At 37.1% G+C, this 27,498-nt stretch overlaps 2 protein-coding genes across 3 annotated transcripts in view; one reads left to right on the top strand and one right to left on the bottom strand.

Moving 5' to 3' along the window:
- QRSL1 (glutaminyl-tRNA amidotransferase subunit QRSL1) overlaps positions 1–20,896 on the top strand; it is a 34,823-nt gene extending 13,927 nt beyond the window's left edge. The window contains exons 5-11 of one of the 2 annotated variants that reach the window (XM_055535301.1): positions 3,116–3,292; positions 8,036–8,211; positions 8,300–8,412; positions 9,291–9,483; positions 9,885–10,002; positions 16,441–16,646; positions 18,837–20,896. In XM_055535301.1, coding sequence (XP_055391276.1) covers positions 3,116–3,292; positions 8,036–8,211; positions 8,300–8,412; positions 9,291–9,483; positions 9,885–10,002; positions 16,441–16,646; positions 18,837–19,054 — 1,201 coding nt within the window. In that variant the 3' untranslated portion in view covers positions 19,055–20,896. Of the gene's footprint in view, positions 1–3,115; positions 3,293–8,035; positions 8,212–8,299; positions 8,413–9,290; positions 9,484–9,884; positions 10,003–16,440; positions 16,647–17,068; positions 17,089–18,836 lie in introns of those variants that run through there. The other variant, XM_055535302.1, reaches the window with a different exon arrangement.
- Positions 1–27,498, bottom strand: part of RTN4IP1 (reticulon 4 interacting protein 1) — a 134,763-nt gene that overhangs the window by 65,613 nt on the left and 41,652 nt on the right. The gene's annotated exons all lie outside the window — the stretch shown is intronic.

The raw sequence follows: 27,498 nt of genomic DNA, 5'->3' as shown, positions 1-27,498 counted from the left end.
TATCTGGGACCATAGGAATTCAAATTAAATTACTTTGATTCCTTTGCCAAAAATCAGTCCAACATATGTATAGATCCATTTCTGGATTCTGTTCTGTTGATTTGTGTATTCCTAATCCATTATCATGATATCTTGATTATTGTAGCTTCATAGTAAGCCTTGCAGGAAGGCAATGGCACCCCACTCCAGTACTCTTGCCTGGAAAATCCCATGGATGGAGGAGTCTGGTGGGCTGCAGTCCATGGGATCGCTAAGAGTCGGACACTACTAAGCGACTTCACTTTCACTTTTCCCTTTCATGCATTGGTGAAGGAAATGGCAACCCACTCCAGTGTTCTTGCCTGGAGAATCCCAGGGACGGGGGAGCCTGGGGGGCTGCCGTCTATGGGGTTGCACAGAGTCGGACACGACTGAAGCAACTTAGCAGCCGCAGCAGCAGGTCCTTTGCATTTCCATATAAGTTTTAGAATTGAATTAATAATTTCACAGAGAAGCTTGATGGGATTTTGATTGTGGTGGTATTGACTTATAGATTAGGTTTTAGAAAATTGACATCTTAATATGTGCCTTCTGATGTATGACTCTATATTTTTCCATTTATTTAGACTTTAATTTTTCTCAGCAATATTTATGATTTTCTATATATGAATCTCGCACATAATTTGCCATATCTATCTCCAAGTATTTCATGTTTTTTTTACTATTACAGAAAATGTTATTGTCTTTTCAATTTCTAATTGTTTAACATTGTTAGAATACATAGAAATGCAATTTACTTTTCTATGTTAACCTATTATTTTTATCCTGTGACCTTGCTAAGCTCCCTTATTAATTCTAGTTGATCTTATAGATTATTTGGTATATTTTATGTAAATGATCTTGTAGCCTACAATAGAGACACTTTTATTTATTTATCCTGCCTTATTGCACCAGTTAGGACCTTAAGTACAATATTGAATAAAGATGATAAGAGCAGATATCCTTACCTTTTTCCTGATCATGAGGAAAACATTTAGTTTTTCATCAGAAGCACTTTTTATTTCCCCATTTGTAATGTTTGTAATACTTGCTTGGTCTGTGTTTCCTATTTCATAGAAGCAGATTCCTTGATTCTCCAAAACTGGTATTTATTAGAACCTAGTAAATATGTGTTGAATAAATAAATCTGTGGAAATAAAGTTGAACCTAGGTTTTTAGGACATTGCCTTGAACGGCTGGTCAGCATGAACATCACCAATGAGGGTGAAGTGATACTGTGTACCTCCTTCCCTGAGAAGGAACATCATCACCTATGCAGTGTTCCAGCTGAAAATGTGTAACCCGAAGCTAATAACAAGGAGACAAAAGACAAATCTGAAATGAGATATCTTCTATTAAAATGTCAGTATCATAAAAAAAGCAAAGGCTGTGAAAATGTTCCAGATTAAAAGAGGCTAAAGAAGTTAAAACCTAAAACTCATAGAAGTGTAGGAGAAAATCTTTATGACCTTGAATTATACAAAGATTTCTTAGAGGGAACACATAAAGTACAGTCTGTAAAGTTAAAAACTGGTAAATTGAATTTCATTAAAATTAAGAACTTTTGTATTTAATGCACTGTTAAAAATGAAAAAACAAACCACACACTTAGCAAAAATACTTGCAAGACATATGTCTGACCAAGAACTGGTATCCAGTATATATTGAATCTTTTCCAACTCAATAGTAAGAAAACCAATTTTTTTAAAAAAGATATAAAGAGATGTAAAATCGTATATCAAATTGACAAACACATCAAACATGGTTAGTCGTTTAGGAAATGCAAATTAAAACCACACTGAAGTACATACACCTAATAATTAGAATGGCTTAAAAAATGACAATGTTAAGTGCTGACAGGGATGGAGAACAACTGGATTCTCATACAATGCTGGTAGGGAATGCGAAATGGTATAGCCACTTGGGAAAATAGTTTAGCAGTTTCTTATAAAGTTAAACATACACTTACCATAAGAGCCAGCAATCTCAATCCTAGGTATTTACCCAAGAGATGAAGACTTGTGTTTATATGGAAGCCCTGGCTGGGGCCTTTCACTACAATATTTATTGTAGCTTTATTCAAATTGCTAAAAACAGGAAGCAACTCAGTGTTCTTGGCTGGTGAAAAAAGTTAAAGAGGTTAAAGAGAAAAGTTTAATATAATTCTTAACTCTAGACTTGATCCTATACTGGAAAAAGGGAAAATGCTATAAAGGACATTATTGGATCAAATGAAAAAACTGGATTACATGTGGTAGATTTGATAAAAGTATTGTATTGCCGTTAAATTTACTGAGATAACTATACTGTGACTGTGTAAGAGACTATTCTTTGTCTTAGGAAAAGCTCAAGTATTTGGGGTAACGGGCCATAATATGTATAATTTACCCTTAAGTAGCTCAGGAAAAATATGTACAGCCACACACACAGAGCACACAAATGATAAAACAAATGGGGTAAAAGGTGAACAATAGGTGAGCCTGGGTAAAGGGTATACGTTTTTTCATACTGTTTTTATTTCTGTAAGTTGTCTATTAGGTTGAAGTTTCTTCAAAAGTAAAAAAGGTTATTAGCATTCACTAAGAATATCTCCCAGAAAAGTTCTTTTTTTTTTTTGGCTGAGCCACACAGCTTGTGGGATCTTAGTTCCCCAACAAGAGGTGGGAACTGTGCCCCCTGCAGTGGAAGTGTGGAGTCCTAACCGCTGGACTGCCAGGGAATTGCCCTCTTAAAACTTCTGATTAAAAGAGGAATTCCTTCAAAAGACTACTTATTAACTGTTTGGATGTTTGTGACACTTTTCAATTGGAAGACCTTAATTTATGAAGAAAATCATCTTATGCTGAATTGGATTATCAGTTGGGATAAAAATTTCCTTTTCTTAACAGATTGGTTTTTCCAACTTTCTACCACAAATGCTTTTACTTCTCATCCTTCAACTCCGCAACCATCTAAAGAAAGCTACAACTCAGCAGCCTTGCTACCTTTTCTGATTCAAGTTATAGTGGATTATACAGTGTTAGAAGCAAATAATGTAATCAGGAGATCACATAAAAAGAGTTTTATTAAGATATCTTGCTTCACTTCTTCGTCTCAGATCTGGAAGCACAGATGGCATATTTGGACCAGTTAAAAACCCGTGGAGTTATTCAAAACAATATAGAGAAAAGAGGAAGGAAAACTCTCACAGTGAGAATGAGGATTCAAATTGGCTTATAACCGGAGGAAGCTCAGGAGGAAGTGCGGCGGCCGTGTCAGCGTTCACGTGCTTTGCGTAAGATATTTTTTTCTATCTGTACTTTAGAACCCAACCCAATACAGATAGTCATAAACCATACACAAAATCCAACAGTAGACTCATTCATACCTTGGTGTTTTTATTTCTCCTTAGCTATTTGTGCTCACTAGTGTATCAAAATTGTATCTTAGAAATACCCTCAACTATATAGTACACATATGTATATTTTATACATTAACTTTAAGACATTTAAACCCTTCCTGTGTAGTATCTGGTCTCCTTTAAAACATGATTTTACAGATCTTCTAGAATAAGAATAAATCAGTTAGCTTAACCAGACTTAATTGAATTTCATTTTAAAAATTATTTATTTGGGTATCTGTTCACTGATTGTACATATATTTACAGATTAACATACCTTGGCTTTAGTTGAGTGCTACTGAGCTAAATTATTAGCTGTGATTTATCCTTCAGCTAAACCCAACTTTGCCAAAAAATAAGGAAGGCAGGAAGGAAAGAAAAGGCTAATATTTATCTATAAAATAGAATATTTTAAGAAGTGTTTTTATAAATCTGCAACTAAAAATATATATCAGTAAGTAAAGTTTTTTCAAATTGTAGGGAGATGATTTGTTCAGCTGTCATACTTTGTATTCTGAATCCATCAATCATGCTTTATGTCTTAAGTCTCATTTGTAATGCATTTCTTAACCATCTAAAAAAGAGTAAATAAATATTGCTGTTACTATATTTATTTTATTGGTTTCAGTTTAACCAAATAGAATGTTTTCTTTAGTAGTACTATATGTATTTTATCTCTCCTTAATTATCCACTGAAACTAAGCTGTTTCACAGGCATTGCAATCAATAAATTATTTATATTTTTTTAGAGCTATGGAGATTTAGATTCTACAGGTTTTTTGTTTTTTAGTTTCCCTGAAATCTTGTTAACAAGTAAAACCATTTCATTTTATCTCTGTGGAATTTTACAGCACCACATTAATATTAATGAGAGTTCTGACAAGGGAGGATTGCAAGATTAGGTGCTTTTTTCTATCCTCATCACCCCACTTAGTGTTCATCTTACTGAATGTGCTTTGAGAAGGTGGCACTTTGACACATAATTCCTATGGAAATGTAGGTTTTACTTTTACACAGCTGTCAGGGAATCCTAATAAGAAAATGTGTCCTTTTAGAAACCGTGAAAGCAGCCATCTGATTCTGTGGCTCAAGAGGACTTGGTAAGAAAGGCAGTTAATTTGCATTTTCTGTAGAGCACAAGGACCATGTGACAGTCCCTGAGCCTTGTTCAGCCCAAAGCTTCAGTCTGAGTGTACTCAGGGGGCTCAGACCCAAAGTGACTCCAGAGGGAATGGGCCCCGACTGTCAGGTGTTCTGATTTGTTTCTTTTATAATAGTTTTTAAAACAGGAAAATTCTAGGAGTACTATGCAGCCACTAAAAGGAATGAGTTAGAGCACTATGTCATGACATGGGAAGAAATCCAAAATACACTGAAGTGGAAGACAAGTTGCAGAACAATATGTATTGTATGACCTTATTTCTGTTAAATGTAACAATTACATATATGAATATGTTAGTTGCATGGAAATATCTGGATAAATATACATTAAAAAATGGTAATTCTGGGGACTGATTATAAGAAATTTCACTTTATAGATCATATAGAATATTTTAATTTTTATAGTGGACATTTCAATTTTCTAATCAGAAAAACCTTTTTTCCTGAAATAGTTAAAAAATTTTAATTGTGGAAAATATACACAGTGGAAATATACATACAATTAAAATTTGTTATCTTAATCCTTTTAAAGTATACGATTCAGTTGTGTTAAGTACATTCACATTATCACTCAGCCAGTCTCTAGAACTTGTTTCATTTGCAAAACTTAAACTGTGTACTCCTTAAAAGCCTCCCATTTGCCCAGCTCCCTGTGTCCCCAGCCCTTGGCAAGCACTCTTTTACTTTATGTCTCTATGAATTTGACCATTCTAGGTACCTCATATAGGTAAAATTGTGTAGTATGTGTGCTTTCGTGACTCGTTTCACTTAGCATAATATCGTGTGTCTTTTTTTAATAAGAAAAACACAGACTATATAGGTAACTGAGCAAAGAAATGAACAGACACTTCATAGTTGAGTAATGCAAATACAAATAAGTGTGAAAAATTACTCAAAACGCCCATTAACAAATCTTTTATCAAAATAATGAGATTTTAAGAACTGCTAGTATTCAGTGATAATGAAAGTGAAGTTGCTCAGTCGTGTCCAGCTCTTTGTAACCCCATGGACTGTGGCCCACCAGGCTCCTCTGTCCATGGGATTTCCAGGCAAGAATACAGGAGTGAGTTGCCATTTCCTTCTCCAGGGCATCTTCCCGATCCAGGGATCAAACCGGGGTCTCCCACAGTGTGGTAGATGCTTTACTGTCTGTGCCACCAGGGAATGAAAGATAAAACAATGTGATTCACTGCAATTGGGAATATGAATTGGCATAACCTTTCTGACAAGTAATTTAACAAAATATATTTAGAACTTATAATGACAGGTAGACCCTTTGACCCATTAACTGTTAGAAGCTAGAGATACATGAGCAAAGATTTATGTTTAAAGGTGTTTATTAGAAAGTGCTTTATTTATTTATTTATTTATTTTTGGCTGCACTGCACAGCTTGTGGGATCTTAATTCCCTGACTGGGGATTGAACTCAGACCTTCGCCAGTGAAAGCACAGAGTTCTAACTGCTGGACTGCCAGGAAACTCCCTACAAAGTACTCTACTATGCAGTTATTCTACTTCACAACAATATAACAGTTTAAATAAATCAGAATACATTTCTAGTCATGATTCTAAATGGGGTAGCAGAATGGCTGTATCTGAATTCCTGGGAGGGGTGTGTTTATAAGCATACTATAAAATTGCTATTAAAAGAAGATATAAGATTTGTATGTATACCAGTGTTTTCTTAGGTGTTCTGAGGCAACAGAAACAAAAACAAAAATAAATGGAACCTAATCAAACTTAAAAGCTTTTGCACAGCAAAGGAAACCATAAAATGAAAAGACAGCCTACAGAATGGGAGACAGTATTTGCAAACAATGTGACTGACAGGGTCTTAATCTCCAAATGTACAAACAACTTATACAACTCAACAGCAAAAAACAACCCAATCACAAAATGGACAGAAGACCTAAATGGATATTTCTCCAAAAAAGACAGGACCAGTAGGCACATGAAAAGATACTCAGCATCACTAATTACTGAGAAATGCAAATCAGAACTACAGTGAGGTACCACACCACCTCACACTGGTCAAAATGGCCATCATTAAAAAGTCTACAAAAAACAAGTGCTTGAGAGGGTGTGGAGAAAAGAGAACCCTCCTACACTATTGATAGAAATGTAAGTTGGTGTAGCCACTGTGGAACATGATGGAGGTTCCTCAGAAAACTAAACACAGAATTACCGTATGACCCAGTGATCCCACCCTTAGGCATGCCTTAGTTGCTAAGTTGTGTCTGACTCTTAAAACCCCATGGACTGTAACCCGCCAGGCTCCTCCATCTATGGGATTTTCCAAGCAAGAATACTGGAGTGGGTTGCCATTTCCTGCTCCAGGGGATCTTCTCAACCTAGGGATTGAACCTGGGTCTCCTGCACTGCAGATGATTCTTTACCAACTGAGCCACCAGGGAAGCCCTACTCCTAGGCATATATCCAAACAAAACTATAATTCAAAACAATACATGCACCCCTGTGTTCATTCATAGCAGCACTATTCACAGTACCCAAGATACAGAAACAGTCTAAATGTCCATCGGCAGATGAATGGATAAAGAAAGTGTGGTACATAGATACAATAGAAAACTACTCAGCCATAAAACAGAATGAAGTAATGCCATTTGCAGCAACATGGATGCAACTAGAGATGATCATACTAAGTGAAGTCAGAGAAAGACAAATACCATAATATATTATTTATATGTGAAATCTAAAATGTGGCACAAATTGAATCTATCTATGAAACAGACTTATCGACAGAGAATAGACTTGTGACTGGGAGTTTGGGGTTAGTAGATGAATACCGAATAGATAAACAAGAAGGTTTATCTATAGCACAAGGAACTATATCCTGTAACCTGGGATACACTATAATAGAAAAAATTTTTTAAAAATTGTATATATGTATATAACTAAATCACTTTGGTGTGTAGCAGAAATTAACACATCGTAAATCAACTACACTTCAATTAAAAAATAAAGAACTGAAAGATTTGTATAGGATTGTATAATTCCTGTGATAGGAATTGGGAATCAGTTAGGAATTGCCAATTGATAGAATATTGTACATATTTAAAAATTTCAGTAATCTTTATAACATAGTAAAAGTCTCATGATAAGCAAAAAAGAGATGGAAACTTATGATTACAGAATGACCTGAACTGTGAAAGAAAAATTCGTTTAAAAAAAAAATAAAAAATGATTAAAATTTGAAAAAAAAAAAAAAAAAAGAATTGTACTAGAAAAAAAGACTTAAAGTTCATATGCCAAAATGTTAGCAGTGTGTTTGCCTCAAAGTGGTAGAATACTTTGTTACATTTTTACACTTCTCTATATTTTAAGAATTCTCTGCTATGAGCATGTTTTATTTTTGTATAATCAGAAAACAACTTTAAAAGTATACATTTTAAAAAGATAGATTTCAGATATAATTAGATAGATGTTATCCTGCTAAAGAGAATTTCATTTAAATTTCAGGGCTTTAGGATCAGATACAGGAGGATCAACCAGAAATCCAGCTGCCCACTGCGGGGTTGTTGGTTTAAAACCAAGCTATGGCCTAGTTTCTCGTCATGGTCTCATTCCCTTGGTGAATTCAATGGATGTGCCAGGAATCTTAACCAGATGTGTGGATGATGCAGCCATTGTGTTGGGTATTTATACGATTCCATATAGTTTTAAAGCATTATCAGTTCACTGAAAAACCATGTGTCTGTCACTCATAAATACTTTTACTTACAGGTATACTAGCTGGGCATGATCCCAAAGATTCTACCACAATTCAAGATCCTGTTAAACCATTTACGCTTCCCAGTTTGACAGATGTGAGCAAACTATGTATAGGAATTCCAAAGGTAACTCTTTACAAAAGTTCTGTCAAGTCCAATACAGACAACAGACTTGGGAAACAGACTGGTTGAGTTGAAATCGCTGCTCTGCCACTTTTATTAGCTATGTGACCTGAGCACGTGAAAGGAGATACGTAAAATCACTCACCTTTTAAATGTTTAATTTTGAGCTTAGCAATAAGTTTTTGTCCTGGGAGACTGTCCTTTGCATTGTAAGATGTTTAGCAACATCTGGTCTCTACCCCTAGAGGTAGCAGCCCCACCCCTACCCTACCACCTCTACCCCACAAGTCAAACTGTCTGCAGATGTTACCACATGTTCCCTGGTTGAGAGCAAGAGGATAAAATTGCCCCTAGTTGAGAGCACTGCTGTAGAGAAATACTGTAAAATCTTTTAAATTTTCAATTAAGGTAATAGGTGTGCCTATTTTTAAGGATTTAGAGCGAAACAGACCTAGTTGGGAATCCTGGATCCTCTGCTTGCCTACTGTGTAACATTAGGAAAGTTACTTAACTTCTCTAGTCTCAATATTTTTCATTAATAACTTGAAGGATGATAATACCTACATCATAGGACTGTTAAAAGCGTTCAGTGAGAGAACCTTTGGAAAGCATCTAGCAGAATGCCTGATACATAATGAACATTTAATAAATATAAATTCTCCAACCAGATCTCCAGTCTTTAATATTATTGTATCCAGTTCACAATATCTAGTATTGTGCTTGTCATGCCATAAATGCTCTTAAATTAGTTCGGTCTTTTTAGCTACCTACTAACAATTTAATCATTTTCTAATATATTGCCAGAGGTTCTGGGGTACACATTTTTTTAAAACCATCTCTTTGGATGTTCTGATTTCTGTATTTTGACTTTTTCCAATTAGGAGTATCTTATGCCAGAATTGTCAAGTGAAGTACAATCTCTTTGGTCCAAAGCTGCTAATCTCTTTGAGTCTGAGGGGGCCAAAGTAACTGAAGTCTCCCTGCCCCATACCAGCTACTCAATTGTGTGCTACCACGTATTATGCACGTCGGAAGTGGCATCGAATATGGCCAGATTTGATGGGCTAGAATATGGTAAAGTGCCTGTGTTTTGGACTTCTAGGAAGTGTTCTCAAACATTTTCACTTGTTAGTGACAAAAAATATTATTGCCTGGGATAATGTTAATGATTTAGAGAAGTAAATTAGTGGATCCTTTTACTGTTGTCAATTTAGCATTATACTCACACTTTTCTTCATCATAACTCATAGTAAATGAATGAATGAGGGAGTGAACAAATGAAATTTCCCTCTTCATAATTTTCTTCTCTTTCTTGATTCCTGACGGGTCATTTAGTCCCAAGGCATGTAAAGAAGAGAATCCATTAAGGTCAATCTCCTGAAATTTTAGTATTGGCCACAAATGTGACTCTAGACCTGCTTTTCAGCCAAAACTTTACTTCCTTTTCAAGTAATGTTCATCTCTTTTGTTTTCAGGTCACAGATGTGACAGTGATGTGTCTACTGAAGCCATGTATGCTGCAACCAGGCGAGAAGGGTTCAATGATGTGGTGAGAGGGAGAATCCTCTCAGGAAACTTTTTCTTATTAAAAGAGTAAGATAATCAGTTTAGGAATTTCCCCCATTCTTGGAAACTCCAGAGAGAAGTAGTAGCATGTCTGTCAGGTCTTATAAATTTTGCTAAGGAAGCAAAATCCTTATGATTTGAATTAGAAATCATAAGTAAAGGCCTGTTTTTGGTACTTTTGGCTCCTGGTTATTAAAAAAAAAATCACTGATGCTGTAGCAAGCTAATTAGGAAGCCTGAAGGGTTTTAGCCTCATTAAATGTCTCCTCTTATTGCTACATTGTCCTCCTGCTGTGAGAGCCTTAAGCAGGAAATTACATTGGTTTCTCTTTAAAAGGTCAGTGAAATCAACCTAACTTTCCCTTGCATCCTGTATCTGTTTCCTCCAAGAAAGAATTCTAAATTACTATGACTTTGGTATAAGTGTTTCATCATCTTGTGAATAGGATTCATCTTCCATACCACCAAGTCTGTGTAAGAGGACGTGGTAAGTGTGAAAGAGCAAGAATGTACTGAACAGCTTCTTGGAGTTTTGCATATATATAATGGGCATATATGGGTATATATCTATATGGATAGAAAGCATTTTATTCATCTGTGCATCTCCTTAGGGCCAGTAGTTAGCATTCCTTTTTCCAAAAATACTATGAACAGCTACTCTGAAAAACAGTATGGAGATTCCTCGAAAAATTAAAAATAGAACTACCATATGAACCAGAAATCCCACTTCTGGGTATATATCTGAAGGAAAGAAATCACTACCTCACAGCATTATTCGCAATAGCCAAGACATGGAAACAAACTAGTGTCCACTGGCAGACAAATGGAAAAAGAAAATGTGCTGTGTGTGTGTATACCCACCCCCACACACAATGGAACATTCATTATTATTCAAGAGTATTAATTATTATTCAAAAGAAAATCCTTCATTTGTGACAGCATGCATGGACCTTGAGGGCATTATCTTAAGTGAAATAAGTCAGAGAAAGACAAATACTGTATGATCTCACTTATATGTGGAATCTAGGGGGGAACAAAACACCAAAGCCACAGACCCAGTGGAATGGTAGTTGCTGGGGAAAGAGAGGAGATGTTGGTCAAAGGGTACAGACTCCCGCAGATAAGGTGAGTTCTGGGAGGGTGATGTACAACCTAATTACTATAAGTAACAACACTGTACTACATACTTGAAAGCTGCTGAGAGTAGATCTTAAACGTTCTTACCACATACACAAAAAACTCTTACGTGAGGTGATGGATGTGTTGACTAATCTTACTGTGGTAATCATTTTGCAATAAAAACATATCAAATTATGTTGCAAACCTTAAAACTACAGAATTTTATACTCAATTATATTTCAAAGCTGGAAAACAAGAACTATTATTTGATTAATGGGGAAATCACAGGGCTTTGCTGTTTGCTTTCCTTCTCTTCTGAATACCTGCTGTCTCATGTCAGGTTGATGGTTCCATTTTGTCTAGTTTTCCGATTGTTTAAAGTTGTGCTTTTGAAGCATATTAAAAGTAGGAAGAAATTTAATATAAGTATTTGTTCTTTTATAAAATTCAGTTTTGGGGAATGCTGTTAATATGTTATTTAAGCCATCAGCTGCTGGGTAAATTATACGTGATGCCTGCATTCATCACCCTATAGACCCTGTGGTCAATTGATAATAAAGACATCTGGTATTTCTATAGCATTTTTTTCAAGATAAAAAAGATCTCTCATTTTTATCTCATTGTATTTGGTCTATGCAAGGTTGGAATTGTTATATCCATTTTTACAGGTGAGGAAACTGAAGTTACCAATAAAATAGTTAATCCTTTTGCCAGCCTTCATTAACAGCTTCAGGAGGATCTAAAGAGTATTTTTTCCCCCTTTCTTTCCATCATTGACTTATAGTCACTCCTGTGTCTGGATAATTCCTTAATCTTTTCAGTAAAGTAAATGTCTTTTCTTTTGGGGCAGGAGAGTGTGAGGAGTAACCATATCCTTTATTACTTGTTATTACCTCAATAAGTTTAGGGAACATCCATCATCTCATATAGATACAACATTAAAGCAATAGGAAGAAAACATTTTCTTACAATGAGAACTCTTAGGATTTACTCTTGACAGCATTCATGTATAACATATGGCAGTGCTAATTATATTTATCATGTTCTACATTACATCCCTGGTACTTACTCATAACCAGAAGTTTGTGCCTTTAGACCATCTTCATCCTATTCCCCCTTCCCCTACCTCCTACTTGTTATAACTACAAATCTGATCACCTTTATGTATGAGTTTATTTTTGAAGTATAATTGACCTAAAACACTAGGTCAGTTCCTGGTGCACACCATCGTGATTTGACATTTCTATGCATTTCAAAACGATCACCATGATAAGTCTAGATGTCATCTGTCACCATATAAAGAAATTACATAATTACAACTATATTCCCCACACTGTATCTTTCATACCTGCAAGTTTGTAACTCAGTCTCCTTTACCTATTTCTCTCCTTCCCTCTCACTACCCTCCCCCTCTGGCAACCACCTGTTTATCTATGACTCAGTTTCTGTTTAGTTATGTTTGTTCATTTGTTTTGTTTTTGGATTCCATAGATAAGTGAAATCATACAGTATTTTCTCTCACTTAACTTCACTTGGCGTAATAGCCTCTAGATCTATCCATGTTGTCCCACAGAACAAAATCTCATTCTTCTTTATGGCAGATATTCTTTTTTTTTTTTTTAAACTTTACAAAATTGTATTAGTTTTGCCAAATATCAAAATGAATCCACCACAGGTATACATGTGTTCCCCATCCTGAACCCTCCTCCCTCCTCCCTCCCCATACCATCCCTCTGGGTCATCCCAGTGCACTAGCCCCAAGCATCCAGTATCGTGCATCGAACCTGGACTGGCGACTCGTTTCATACATGATATTATACATGTTTCAATGCCATTCTCCCAAATCTTCCCACCCTCTCCCTCTCCTACAGAGTCCATAAGACTGTTCTATACATCAGTGTCTCTTTTGCTGTCTCGTGCACAGGGTTATTGTTACCATCTTTCTAAATTCCATATATATGCGTTAGTATACTGTATTGGTGTTTTTCTTTCTGGCTTACTTCACTCTGTATAATAGGTTCCAGTTTCATCCACCTCATTAGAACTGATTCAAATGTATTCTTTTTAATGGCTGAGTAATACTCCATTGTGTATATGTACCACAGCTTTCTTATCCATTCATCTGCTGATGGACATCTAGGTTGCTTCCATGTCCTGGCTATTATAAACAGTGCTGCAATGAACATTGGGGTACACGTGTCTCTTTCCCTTCTGGTTTCCTCAGTGTGTATGCCCAGCAGTGGGATTGCTGGATCATAAGGCAGTTCTATTTCCATTTTTTTAAGGAATCTCCACACTGTTCTCCATAGTGGCTGTACTAGTTTGCATTCCCACCAACAGTGTAAGAGGGTTCCCTTTTCTCCACACCCTCTCCAGCATTTATTATTTGTAGACTTTTGGATCGCAGCCATTCTGACTGGTGTGAAATGGTACCTCATAGTGGTTTTGATTTGCATTTCTCTGATAATGAGTGATGTTGAGCATCTTTTCATGTGTTTGTTAGCCATCTGTATGTCTTCTTTGGAGAAATGTCTGTTTAGTTCTTTGGCCCATTTTTTTTATTGGGTTGTTTATTTTTCTGGAGTTGAGCTGTAGGAGTTGCTTGTATATTTTTGAGATTAGTTGTTTGTCAGTTGCTTCATTTGCTATTATTCTCTCCCATTCTGAAGGCTGTCTTTTCACCTTGCTAATAGTTTCCTTTGATGTGCAGAAGCTTTTAATTAGGTCCCATTTGTTTATTTTTGCTTTTATTTCCAATATTCTGGGAGGTGGGTCATAGAGGATCCTGCTGTGATATATGTCAGCGAGTGTTTTGCCTATGTTCTCCTCTAGGAGTTTTATAGTTTCTGGTCTTATGTTTAGATCTTTAATCCATTTTGAGTTTATTTTTGTGTATGGTGTTAGAAAGTGTTCTAGTTTCATTCTTTTACAAGTGGTTGACCAGATTTCCCAGTACCACTTGTTAAAGAGATTGTCTTGAATTCATTGTATATTCTTGCCTCCTTTGTCAAAGATAAGGTGTCCATATGTGCATGGATTTATCTCTGGGCTTTCTATTTTGTTCCATTGATCTATATTTCTGTCTTTGTGCCAGTACCATACTGTCTTGATAACTGTGGCTTTGTAGTAGAGCCTGAAGTCAGGTAGGTTGATTCCTCCAGTTCCATTCTTCTTTCTCAAGATCGCTTTGGCTATTCAAGGTTTTTTGTATTTCCATACAAATTGTGAAATTATTTGTTCTAGCTCTGTGAAGAATACTGTTGGTAGCTTGATAGGGATTGCATTGAATCTATAAATTGCTTTGGGTAGTATACTCATTTTCACTATATTATGGTAGATATTCTATTGTGTATATATACTCCATCTTTATCCATTCATCTGTCAGTGGACATTTAAGTGGTTTCCATATCTGAACTATTGTAAACAATGCTGCAGTGAACATCAGATCAGTCGCTCAGTCGTGTCCGAGTCTTTGTGACCCCATGAATCGCAGCACGCCAGGCCTCCCTGTCCATCACCAACTCCCGGAGTTCACTCAGACTCACGTCCATCGAGTCAGTGATGCCATCCAGCCATCTCATCCTTGTCGTCCCCTTCTCCTCCTGCCCCCAATCCCTCCCAGCATCAGAGTCTTCCAATGAGTCAACTCTTCACCTGAGGTGGCCAAAGTACTGGAGTTTCAGCTTTAGCATCATTCCTTCCAAAGAAATCCCAGGGCTGATCTCCTTCAGAATGGACTGGTTGGATCTCCTTGCAGTCCAAGGGACTCTCAAGAGTCTTCTCCAACACCACAGTTCAAAAGCATCAATTTTTCGGCACTCAGCCTTCTTCACAGTCCAACTCTCACATCCATACATGACCACAGGAAAAACCATAGCCTTGACTAGACGAACCTTTGTTGGCAAAGTAATGTCTCTGCTTTTGAATGTGCTCTCTAGGTTGGTCATAACTTTCCTTCCAAGGAGTAAGCGTCTTTTAATTTCATGGCTGCAGTCACCATCTGTAGTGAGTTTGGAGCCCAGAAAAATAAAGTCTGACACTGTTTCCACTGTTTCCCCATCTGTTTCCCATGAAGTGGTGGGACCGGATGCCATGATCTTCGTTTTCTGAATGTTGAGCTTTAAGCCAACTTTTGCACTCTCCACTTTCACTTTCATCAAGAGGCTTTTGAGTTCCTCTTCACTTTCTGCCATAAGGGTGGTGTCATCTGCATATCTGAGGTTATTGATATTTCTCCCGGCAATCTTGATTCCAGCTTGTGTTTCTTCCAGTCCAGCGTTTCTCATGATGTACTCTGCAGTGAACATAGGGGTGCGTATATCTTTTCAAATGTGTTTGTTTTCTTTGAATAAATACCCAGGAGTGGAACTGCTGCATTGTGTGGTTGTTCTGTTTTTAATTCTTTGAGGAATCTCCATGCTGTTTTCTATAGAGGCTGCACCACTTTATATTCCCACCAGCCATGCATGAAGGTTCCCCTTTCTCTACATCCTTGACAATACTTGTTATTTGTTGTCTTTGATAATAGCCATTAATGTGTGAGGTGATATTTCATGGTGGTTTTGAATTGCATTTCTCTGATGATTAGTGATAGTGAGCATCTTTTCATGTGCTTGCTGGCCATCCATATATCTTCTTTGGAAAAATGTCTGTTCTGGTCTTCTGCCTGTTTTTTGATTGGTTGTTTGTTTTTCTGATGTTGAGTTGTGTGAGTTCTTTGTATATTTTTGTATATTAACACCTTATCAGGTATATCATTTGCAAATGTCTTCTCCTATTCAGTAGGCAGCCTAAAGCATCTTTCCAGGAGTTTCACATTTCCATTCCTGGGCTGCTACTGTCTGTAAAATACAAAATTGCAAACACTGCATTCTTTCCTCAGTTATTGTTTCCAGAGCCTGTTTTCTAGTGTTAGAATTCTCCAAAACTTCAGAACTCTTATAATAATTATAACTATAGATGAAATAGGACATTATAATAGAAAGAGGATTGGAATGCACCTCCAGAGATCTAAGTTCTGGTCCTTCCTCTGCCACTTTTAATCTCTGCAGCCTTTGGAAAGTCATTTAGTTGCTATGCCCTTGATTTTCCTCACCTGAAAATGAACGTTCTGGTTTAATGATGTCCCTGGAAGTGTTAATAATTTGTGATTATATGTGCAGAATTGTATCTACTTTAGAATAACAGCATGGTTGAACAAAATTGATTTTTATGTGTTGGGAATCTTAGTGGTACCCGCTCCTACAGGCCAAGAGTCCAGTGATTCTTTAACAAGTCTTATGCATGAGAATTCATTGAAAGAAATAACAAAAAGCCCTTAAAATGTCAACTTTTTTTTTCCCACAGAAATTATGAGAATTATTTTGTCAAAGCACAGAAAGTGAGACGGCTCATTGCTAATGATTTTGTTAATGTTTTTAACTCTGGAGTGGACGTGCTGCTAACTCCCACGACCTTGAGTGAGGCAGTGCCGTACACAGAATTCATCAAGGAAGACAACAGGACGCGCAGTGCCCAAGACGACGTCTTTACACAGGCCGTAAATATGGCAGGTGAGGGTCCCTTAAGAACAGTCTGGTTTTCTCCCGATTTTTAGGTAGACAGTCCGGGTCCTCAACTTAGGTTCTAGCTAGATTATTCCCTAAACACAATAGCCTGTCCTTCTGGGATACTTAGGAGTGTGTGGGTGTGTTCATGTGGGTGTGTGTGCATGTGTGCATTTATAGGCCTACACATGCTTGCATTCACCACACACACACAGTAATTTTCAGACCTACAGAAAGATTTTAAAAAGTCATAAAATGAATATCCTTTATGTCCTTTGCCTGGGTTCATCCTTGTTCACATTTTGCCTCATTTGCTTTTTCCTTCCCCTCTCCCTTTACCCCCAGACAGACAGACACACATACAAAGCTTTTACTTAATTAATTTGAAAGTGTAAACATCATTTTTCTTTACCCCTAAATACTTTTAGCATGAATCATCTGGAATAAAGACATCCATCATCATACCTAAGAAGGCTAACACAAATACAACAATATTCCAAATACAGTTCATATTTAAGTTTTCTCAATTGTACCAAAAATGCCTTTTATAGGGTGTTTTTCCTGCATATATTTGTTTATGATATCTCTTACTAAAGTCTAGAACAATCCCCCAAGTCTCTATGTTCTTTTATTAAGAACCACATCAGATTGTTATGATTTTTGTTTCAATCATCAAACATAATGTAGAAAACTCAAGAGAGAGGGAAAAGTCCGTTGTATTTATCTATATACTTTTGTTTACTGTGTTCATTTCTCCCTGATGGATCAAGATTCTTTGTTTTATCATATCCTTTCTGTTTGGAGAAGAGTTTGCCATTCTTTTAGGGTACATCTGCTAGCAACCAATTCTCTTAGCTTTCTTCTAAGAATGTCTCGATTTTCCTCTCATTTTTATAGTTTATTTTTGCTGGATATATGATTTTGGTTTAACAGTTCTTTTCTTTAGCATTTACAAAATGTCCTGCTAATTTCTTCTAGCCTTCATAGTTACTGATAAGAAATCTTCTACCTTTAAAATTTTTTAAGTGACATTGTCTTTTTTGAAGAATCCTGTCCACTTGACCTGTAGGATATCTGTCCATAATTTGAATTTGTCAGATTGCTTCCTTATGATTGGGTCGACTTAAACATTTTTGGCACAAATACTGTATGCACTTCATGTCAAGAAACAGTTAATATCAGTTCGTAGCACTGTGGAAACTAAGGAAGTAACCAGCAGATGTTTTCCTTGTGAAGGCACATCTTCCTTTTGTCAGTTGTAAGCAATTGGTGATATGATATGTTGGGACTGTGTTTCCCAATAAACCTGAACCCACTTTTAGCATCTATTGATGACCCTTGCCTGAATTAAGTATTACTTAGAGAATTACAGAGTGCTGACTTTTCTATCATTCCTTCTCCGTGTCTTAGCTAGCAGTCTTCTCTATAGAACAGCTATCCTTTTTTTAAAAAATTCAATGTATTATAAGTCTCATTATTTTTGATGCTCAAATTTAACTAACAGGAACCTCTCCAAGTTGTATGTAACCCTTGTAACCCTTAAACTAGCCCCCATTAATTTTTAAAAACTTTCTTGTTTTATGGCATAACAAAATACCCCAAAACTGAAATTAAAACTACCCTGAGCTACTATTTCTCACCTAATAAATTGACAAAAAATTAAGCAACTCAGCAACACATTGTATAGGTGAGGCTGTAGGAAAACTCTCATTTTGCTGATAGAAGTTCAAAAGGTACAACTTTTTTGGAGGGGAATTTGGCAATTTCTAATTAATATATACATTTATCTTTTGATGAAGCAATTCCTCTTCATCTGAGAAACATTCAAGAGTACTGAAAAAATACACAAGGTAATTCACTGGGACATGGCGTGAAATTGCTAAATACTAAAAACAATCAAAACCCCCCAACCATAGAAGAATGGTTGAATAAATTATGGTAAAACCACATGGTGGAATACTATGCGACTATAAAAAAGGAATGAACCTCGTCTCTGAACAGATACTCAGTGATTTCCTAGATATAGTAAATGAACAAAGGAAGATACAAAAATATACATGTCATAATTTTTGTGATTTTTTTTTTTTTTAACCCTTATCCTGTCTTGTACCTATTGGCACTGAAAAGTGGAAGAGGTCTCTGTGTCTTAGGGTGGAGAATTGGTCAACATTTAATGGGTCTCTTTCCTTTCCTCAGGACTGCCAGCAGTGAGTGTCCCTATGGCCCTCTCAAGCCAAGGGTTGCCAATAGGACTACAGTTTATTGGACGTGCATTTTGTGACCAGCAGCTTCTTACAGTTGCCAAATGGTTTGAAAAACAAGTCCAGTTTCCTGTTATTCAACTTCAAGAACTAATGGATGATTGCTCATCAGTTTTTGAAAATGAAAAGTTGGCTTCTGTTTCTCTAAAATAGTGAAAACTATATTGTGCACATTATAATGACTTTTAAAGGTTTTTATATTTTAGAGAAGTCAGGTGTTCTTGAAATTTGGTTCATTGTCGACATTGTCATTCCTTGGAGTCATTTTTTTAAATTCTTGTGATGTAGTTAATTATAAATAATCTGTCACCATTTATTCAGCATCCACTCAGTATAAACCAAAGTACATGCGACCTGGGTTCAATCCCTAGGTCGGAAAGATCCCCTGGAGGAGGCCATGGCCACCCACTCCAGTATTCTTGCCTGGAGAACTCCATGGACAGAGGAGCCTGCGGGCTACAGCCCACAGGGTTGCAAAGAGGCAGACACACACACTCAAGTAGAAACCAAGTACAGAATTTCTATTATAATACGAGATACATGTTGCTAAAAAATGATGCCTTCTAAATGTTCATTAAAAAGAACATCACTTACAGTGCAACTAAGCTTAGGGGTAAACCTGTCAAGACGTGTATGTCTTTGCAACCAAAGCACAAACATGAACAGTAAGTCGTACTTCCAGAGAGAGCCTAGACAGCCCAGCTGACAGGAATTTCAACACGTGATAGAGGCCGCTGCAAAAGAGGTTAAAAATGCACAAAAACAATAAAATGGGAACATCCACTTCTAGGTCTGATCAGAGCAGGTGGAAGAGAAGCTCTAACACAGGAGGAAGTGCAGCTTGCTGGCCCAGACAGGGGTGTGCCTCTCTCTGGGGAGAGCCCAGGTGGGCACACTCTTCTAAGAGTAGACCTGCAATGAGAACTTTTCTTCTTTCCTGGTGAAAGTTAAAATGTTACTTCTGCTATTGCAGCGCCCCATGCCAAGGAGCTCACAATAACTCCTAGTTACACCGAGTTCATTCTCCTAGTTCCCAGTCACAAACTAGCTCAGTGGTGTCAGACATTTGCTGTGACCTAACAAACTGAACTGAACTCGGAAATTGGTAGCTACTGGAGCATGGCTTTAGTGAGAGTTTCAATACACAAGTAAGATCCAGTATGAAAAACTTGTAGATAACTTGGTGGGGCTGCATGGGCCCATGCAGAGAAGAGGCCCATGGGCCTCCTTCCTTACCCTAGATTCTCTACTCATGGTTTTCTTACCCACCCTCCTGACTTTCCTTACAAGTGCTCTCCCTTTAGACACCTTTAGCACAAAGAAATAAGAATGGGAATATGTATTCAGAATTTTAAGGAAAAAAAAAAGATCTAATGAAAAGCATTCCTTTACCCACTATCACGGGCTTCCTTGGTAGCTCAGATGGTAAAGAATCTGCCTGCAATGCAGGAGACCTAGGTTTGATCCCCTATAAGGTTTCATCGTTGGATTTGTCTCTGCCAGAACACAATTGTCATCTCATGTTTATCATGAGTTCTAATTTGACATTTATTGTTGATAAGTTTAAGTAGGGAGCTGAATGATTATTTAATAGATTCACTTTGGTAAGGAAAAAATCTTTTCTAAATATAAAAGACATGAAGTAAAAACATAAGAGGCACAACCTTCTCAGAACTACTGGAAAACAGTGCAATGGGAGTTTAAACTGCCTGGTACTTTTCATTAATACTTTTCTCTCCCCCTGGGATCCTTCCACTCGCAAATGCTCAATCTGATAAACTACCTAAAAGTTTTCTGTGCCAAGTGCACTAGTATTCTGAAAGATTTTGACTGAATCCCTGAAAGGAAAAAATTCAAGACAAGAATTCCTTTATTTTATAACAAGAGAAAACCCTTAGTTGGGGGAGAGAGTATGATGCAAATGGCAAGCAAATAAATCTTTCCCCCAGTCTTTTTTTATGTGTGTATAATTTGGAATAAAAGATTTTCAAAGAATATGTAGTTTCTCTTATTCCTATGTCTCTACTTGAGTTGCACTAATGACTTGAAATAAGGAAGTGAAACATTTACATCGTTTTCACATAATAACACCCAACTAGCGTGAAATGATACCTAATCTGTTCTTTCTTTTCCATCTTTACCCTAAATCTGGTAGATCTCATTTTGCCAAATCACTGTCTGAGAATTTAAAATGGAAAATGGTTTCTGTGTCTCAGCTAATTAAACCCTGAAACTATGAGCAACAGGGCTGTCAGAGCAGAGCACATCAGAAAGATGAAGATGACTTCAAGTGTGAAATGAGTGCCTTGATAAGACAGAGCAAAAGACAGACTCAACAGCAGAAGGGTTGCTAGAGTGAGAAAATGTGATGCATTCGCAAAACTTGGCATCTGACACCACACAGAGCCGAGTCCAAGCCAAATCCGTGTTGGCCCCCACCTATCGTTATCAAGAAAATCACTTGAAACTAGAGAGGCAGAATTTGATTGGCTGTATGACACCAGGCTGTCAGGAACGCAGGACTGTGGACCACCTAGAGAAGATAGCAGGTACAAAAGAGGAGCTTGTGACAGGAAACGGGGATTCCTATGAGGAAAACACTGGCACCTTCCACCAACTCTGCGACCCCAGAGACTGCAGCCTGCCAGGCACCTTCTAGAGTGGACAAGAAACATCTTTAGAATTTTAGAACAGAATCTGAGGAACAGTGAAGAGATCTGGTTATAGGGCACCAGTAAGTAGACCTCGAGAATTCTGTAAACTGTTGCACGCTGTTCCAGTCAAAGTAAGGGACCAAAGTAATGAAATATTCACAATATTAATGGTTTCTGTTACGAACTTTCATTTATTAACTACTTTTACTCTCCCTCCCTTTACTCAAATATCTGATTATACCACAGCTAAATGTGTTGCCTGTGCAAGCCTCAGGTAAAATTTACTCATTGGACTCAGAAGCGCCAGAGGACAGTTTAAAGTAGAAGGCTTTCCTCAGTTATTTCATAACTTAAGCCATGTGTACACTAGAACAAAAACCTGAAAATTTAATAAAAGCAAATAACACCAGAAAACCCCAGCAAACATTAAATAAAAGTAATTACAGGATTTCAGGGGGACTTTTTATTCCTTTTTCTTTATACCACAGTGGAATATAAATCCAAAAGGATTCTAGGCACTTTATTAAAATATTATTAAAATGCTATAAAAGTAAATAGTTGAGGAAATCACTGAATTGATTAAAAAGGGTGGGGGGGGGGGGAGTTAAAACCAGGAATAAATAAAAATTACAATGTTTGTCAAGGTATTTATACAGATGCTTAAGGCCATATAGTGTGATACAGTGGGAAATTTTCCTGTCACTTTTCTAGTGGGAAAGTTCACCAGATTTAAAAATAGATAAACCTGGGTTTGACTCCTATTACCACCATTTGTGAGTTATGTAACCTGTCTGAGCTTCAGTGTCTTGACCTGTGAAATGGAGATAATATTTATTCCAAGGGATGGTTGGGAGGATTAAATTTAAATGATGCCCTTAAAGCACCTAGTGCACCATGACAAAATAAGTACTCAAAAGTTTGGAATTATAAATAAATGCAAACAATCATGAAATTACCATTTTCCCATATATGCTACAAATACACATTAAACTAATATGGCCAAACTGCAATTTACTAAAAACTTATGCTAGAGACCAGTTATAATGGCTCTGGTGATCTGGCTTCCACTGAGGATAAAGTTTAAAATATCTGGAAGAAATGATGAACTATGTGTTTCTAAAGCAATTTCCCTGAGCCTTTGAGAAAGAATTGACTAATTCTTCAAAGACCTGAAGGTTTTTTAAAAGGCCCTCGTGCCTTGCCAACCAAGTGAGAGGGGGAAACACTTTCGATAGAGCCAAGCTCTTGCTCAAAAAACTCAGTTCCAGTCCCACATATACATACATAGATGGTTGAGACCCTGAAATATTACATCTTATCTATAATTATTTTAACATAGGAAAAGTTTAGGGTTACTATTCCCTACAGATAGCTAGTCTAGCCATCGGGGGGTGGTGAGGATAGTTAATGAAGCACCCCCTGGGGCATCTGTTAGTAAGTAACTTGATTTCTTGGTGAAATTAGTCGCAAAATAGACCTGTGGAATAGTATAGAACTGGTGTCAGGTATCTGCCAAGATGAAAATGGACAACTTCAGCAGAGTTCATATAGCAGAACTAATTGTCTTCAGAGGCCAATCATAGTGTAGAATTCTGTTTTCTGTGACAAGTGTTTGCGAGGCTGAAATTCAAAGCTTTAAGGCTTATAATAACCAGGTAAAATCCAATACAGTATACTGTTAGAACCATTCTATCACAAGCATGTCAAAAGACATGGAGCATCTAATTCCATGTGAATTATTTTTTTCTTTATGGTACTCTAGTTCTCCATGGAAATAGCTACTAGGGTGCAGGTGTAACTGGTGCAGAATTAAGGTAGTGTTCGTGGGAAAGAAAAGAGATAAAGTGAAAACCAGAAGAATTTGGAGCTTAATTGGATTTAAGGCTATGGGAGAAAGGAGGGAAAGAAATATGACTTTTATACTGAGAAGTGCTCTCAACTAGAAAAATAATGTTAACCTTGATAAAAACAGGAAAAGCAGGAATGATTTGTAGGGGCTGAAGATGTATTCCACAATCAAGGAGAAACACCAACAGGTAGTGGGCAAAAAGGCAGGTGAGAAAAATGGAGCTTGGGGAATCAGAAGGACAGAGAATGAAGTCTACCCCTTCTTCCCTGATGTTTTATTATGAAAATTTTCAAATATAAAGCACTGAACACTCACATACCCACCACCTATATTCTACTACTGACATTTTACTGTATTTTATCACATATCTATCCATCTAATATCTCTATTCATCCTTTAATCTGCCTAATTTTTAAAATATATATCTCAAAGTACACTTTACCCTAAATACCTAAGCATATCTGTCACTTGAGTTCAATATTTGTTTATGGGTTTTTTAAAGTAAAACTTAAGTACAATTAAATTCACAAATCTTAAGTGTACATTCCCTGAGTTTTGACAAATGCATTCACCTGTGTAACCCAAACCCCTATCAACACATAGACTGTTACTATAATTTCTGTCACCCCAGAAAATTTCCTCATGTCCTCTCCTAGTTAATCCCTGCTCCCACCCTTCTAGAGGAAAATATTCCTCTGATTTTTTTTCCCCCAAAACAATTTAGTTTTGCTTATTCTACAATTTCATATGAATATAATGCGCACTGGGTCACCTGAAAGGTTGTACCAGGAAATGCAAGATCTCAATTTTTAAATTTGATTTTTTAAGATGTTTTATTTTTTCGGGTTACAAAGGTAATGCTTGTGTTCTGGCAGGAGACAACAGAAAAACACACACACAAAATCACTATCTCACCATCTAGATGTATGTATATATATATATATATATATATATATATATATACGTATGTTTTTTATTAATAAAATTGATGTCATACTTCACATAGTTGTGTAGCCATTACCATGAGATTCAAGAATGTTTTTATTATCCCACAAAGAAGCCCCACGACCATTAGCAGTCACTCCCCATTCCACTCTACTCCCAGCCCCTGGCAACCACAAATTTACTGTCTTTGTGGATTTGCCTCTTCTGGATATGACATATAAATGCAATCATACACTACGTGACCTTTTGTGTCTAGCTTCTTTCACTTAGCATAGTGTTTTCAAGATTCATCCATGTTGAAGCATATGTCAATATCTCATTGTTTTTATGACTGAATAATATTCCAACGTGTAAGTATATTGCATGTTGTTAATTTATTCATCAGCTGATGGACATTAGGATTGTTCCCACTTTATGAATGAATACTGCTGCTATGAACATGCATGCACAAGTGTACGTACTCATGTACAATGTGCTTCTGTTTTACCTGAATATATATCTAGGTGTGAAATTGGTGGGTCATCTGGTAACACTGTGTTTGACCTTTTGAAAAATTGCTAAACATTTCCAAAGTGGCTGCACTGTTTTACATTCTTACCAGCAATATATGAGAGTTTCAGTGTCTCCACATTCTTGCTAACCCTTGTTATTGTCTTTTTTTTTTTTTTTTTCCTATTATAGGGACTCAGGCTGATAGAGCAGCCACCATTTTACACACTGTTGTTCAGTTAGATGAAGTGGTATCCCACTGTAGTTTCAATTTGCATTTCTCTAATGACTAATGACTGTGGAATGACTGTGGGAAATTCTGAAAGAGATGGGAATACCAGACCACCTGACCTGCCTCTTGAGAAACCTATATACAGGTCAGGAAGCAACAGTTAGAACAGGAAATGGAACAACAGACTGGTTCCAAATAGGAAAAGGAATATGTCAAGGCTGTATATTGTCACCCTGCTTATTTAACTTATATGCAGAGTATATCATGAGAAATGCTGGGCGGGAGGAAGCACAAGCTGGAATCAAGATTGCCGGGAGAAATATCAATAACCTCAGATATGCAGATGACACCACCTTTATGGCAGAAAGTGAAGAGGAATTAAAAAGCCTCTTGATGAAGGTGAAAGCGGAGAGTGAAAAAGTTGGCTTAAAGCTCAACATTCGGAAAACGAAGATCATGGCATCCGGTCCCACCACTTCATGGGAAATAGATGGGGAAACAGTGTCAGACTTTATTTTTTTGGGCTCCAAAATCACTGCAGATGATTGTAGCCATGAAATTAAAAGACACTTACTCGTTGGAAGGAAAGTTATGACCAACCTAGATAGCATATTCAAAAGCAGAGACATTACTTTGCAACAAAGGTCCGTCTAGTCAAGGCTATGGTTTTTCCTGTGGTCATGTATGGATGTGAGAGTTGGACTGTGAAGAAAGCTGAGCCCCGAAGAATTGATGCTTTTGAACTGTGGTGTTGGAGAAGACTCTTGAGAGTCCCTTGGACTGCAAGGAGATCCAACCAGTCCATTCTAAAGGAGATTAATCCTGGGTATTCATTGGAAGGACTGATGCTGAAGCTGAAACTCCAATACTTTGGCCACCTCATGCGAAGAGTTGACTCATTGGAAAAGACCCTGATGCTGGGAGGGATTGGGGGCAGGAGGAGAAGGGGACGACAGAGAATGAGATGGCTGGATGGCATCACTGACTCAATGGACATGAGTTTGGGTGAACTCCGGGAGTTGGTGATGGACAGGGAGGCCTGGCATGCTGCAATTCATGGGGTTGCAAAGAGTCAGACACAACTAAGGGACTGAACTCAACTGAACTGAATGACTAATAATATTGAGTTATCTTTTCATGTGTAGACTGAACAATTATATATATATATACACACATATATATAGGTGGGTGGAGAAATGTGTATTTAAATCCTTAAAGGTTCATTTTAAAATTGGGGTTTTTTTTTAATTGTTGTGTTTAAGAGGTTTTTTAAAAGATATATTTTGGATACAAGTCTTTTTAAGATATGTGATTTGCAAATATTTCCTCCTGAAAATTGTCTTTTCATACTTTTGATGGTTTTCTTAAAAGCAGTAAGGTTTTCTTTTTATTCTGATGAAGACTAATATATCTATTTTTGCTTTCTGGCTTTTGCCTTTGGTGTCATATGTCTAATGTACCTGTAATATATTTTAATCAATGGTATCAAGAAGAGATCAAGTTAGATCAAGTTTTAAAAAAATTAACTCAGTACCTGTCTATACCACTCTTATAGTCTAAAAGCTTATATATAGTTGGATCTGATTTGGGCTCATTGTCAAAGCTTTGTTAGTTTTTCTTAAAGTGACCCCCAAAGTACCCTGAGTGTGACATCCAAAAGAATAGCATTGCTTACAGTTTTGCCTCAGCTCACCTTTGTATAAATGCACTCTAAGCCTTTTATTAAATGTTTGTTGAGTTGAATTTAATTGGAAAACAGTTTTAGGAAAGAGAAGTGTGAACAGTTTTGGAGCAGCCAACACTGTGATCCAGCACTGTTCACATTGTTCCCATTTCTGCTGAGGTCATCTCTGCTCTTGTCAAAACTCCTCTTTCAACACATTTTCAATACAATTGAGGTCATCGTTAGTGTTGTTTGTCAAATATTTCCAGTTCTCTCCTCTCTCAGACCCTCTGTAGCTAGGTGTGATCACGTGCCTGGTTCCAGCCAATGCAGTGAGTGAAAGCCTCCTGTGTCTGGGCCTGAGTTTGCTGGGTCGGCTGGTACTCTCCCGAGTTCTCTTTTATCTCCAGCAATGTGCAAAATGTGGTTTGGTTGGATGGCATCACTGACTCAATAGACATGAATTTGAGAAAACTCCAAGAGAGAGTGAAGCACAAGGAAGCCTGGCGTTCGGCCGTCCCTAGGGTCACAGAGTCGGACACGTCTTAGTGACTGAACACCAACAAAGTGCAGAATGGTGGCTGCCCTAGCAGCCTGAGTTTATGAGTGGCTAAGGTTAGCAGAGCTTTCTTTTAAAGTTAAAAAATTTTTGTTGTTTGAAGCCATTAAATTTAGGGGAGAAAGTTAATGAAGAATCACAGCCTAACCCAACCAGTATACTGATTACTAATCCCATGGAGGAGCCTGGAAGGCTGCAGTCCATGG

This window comes from Bubalus kerabau, chromosome 9 (genome assembly GCF_029407905.1).
Source record: "Bubalus kerabau isolate K-KA32 ecotype Philippines breed swamp buffalo chromosome 9, PCC_UOA_SB_1v2, whole genome shotgun sequence".
Taxonomy (NCBI): Eukaryota; Metazoa; Chordata; class Mammalia; order Artiodactyla; family Bovidae; genus Bubalus; species Bubalus kerabau.
The sequence above is the reverse complement of the archived record's forward strand: the minus strand, read 5'-3'. Positions and strand labels throughout refer to the sequence as shown.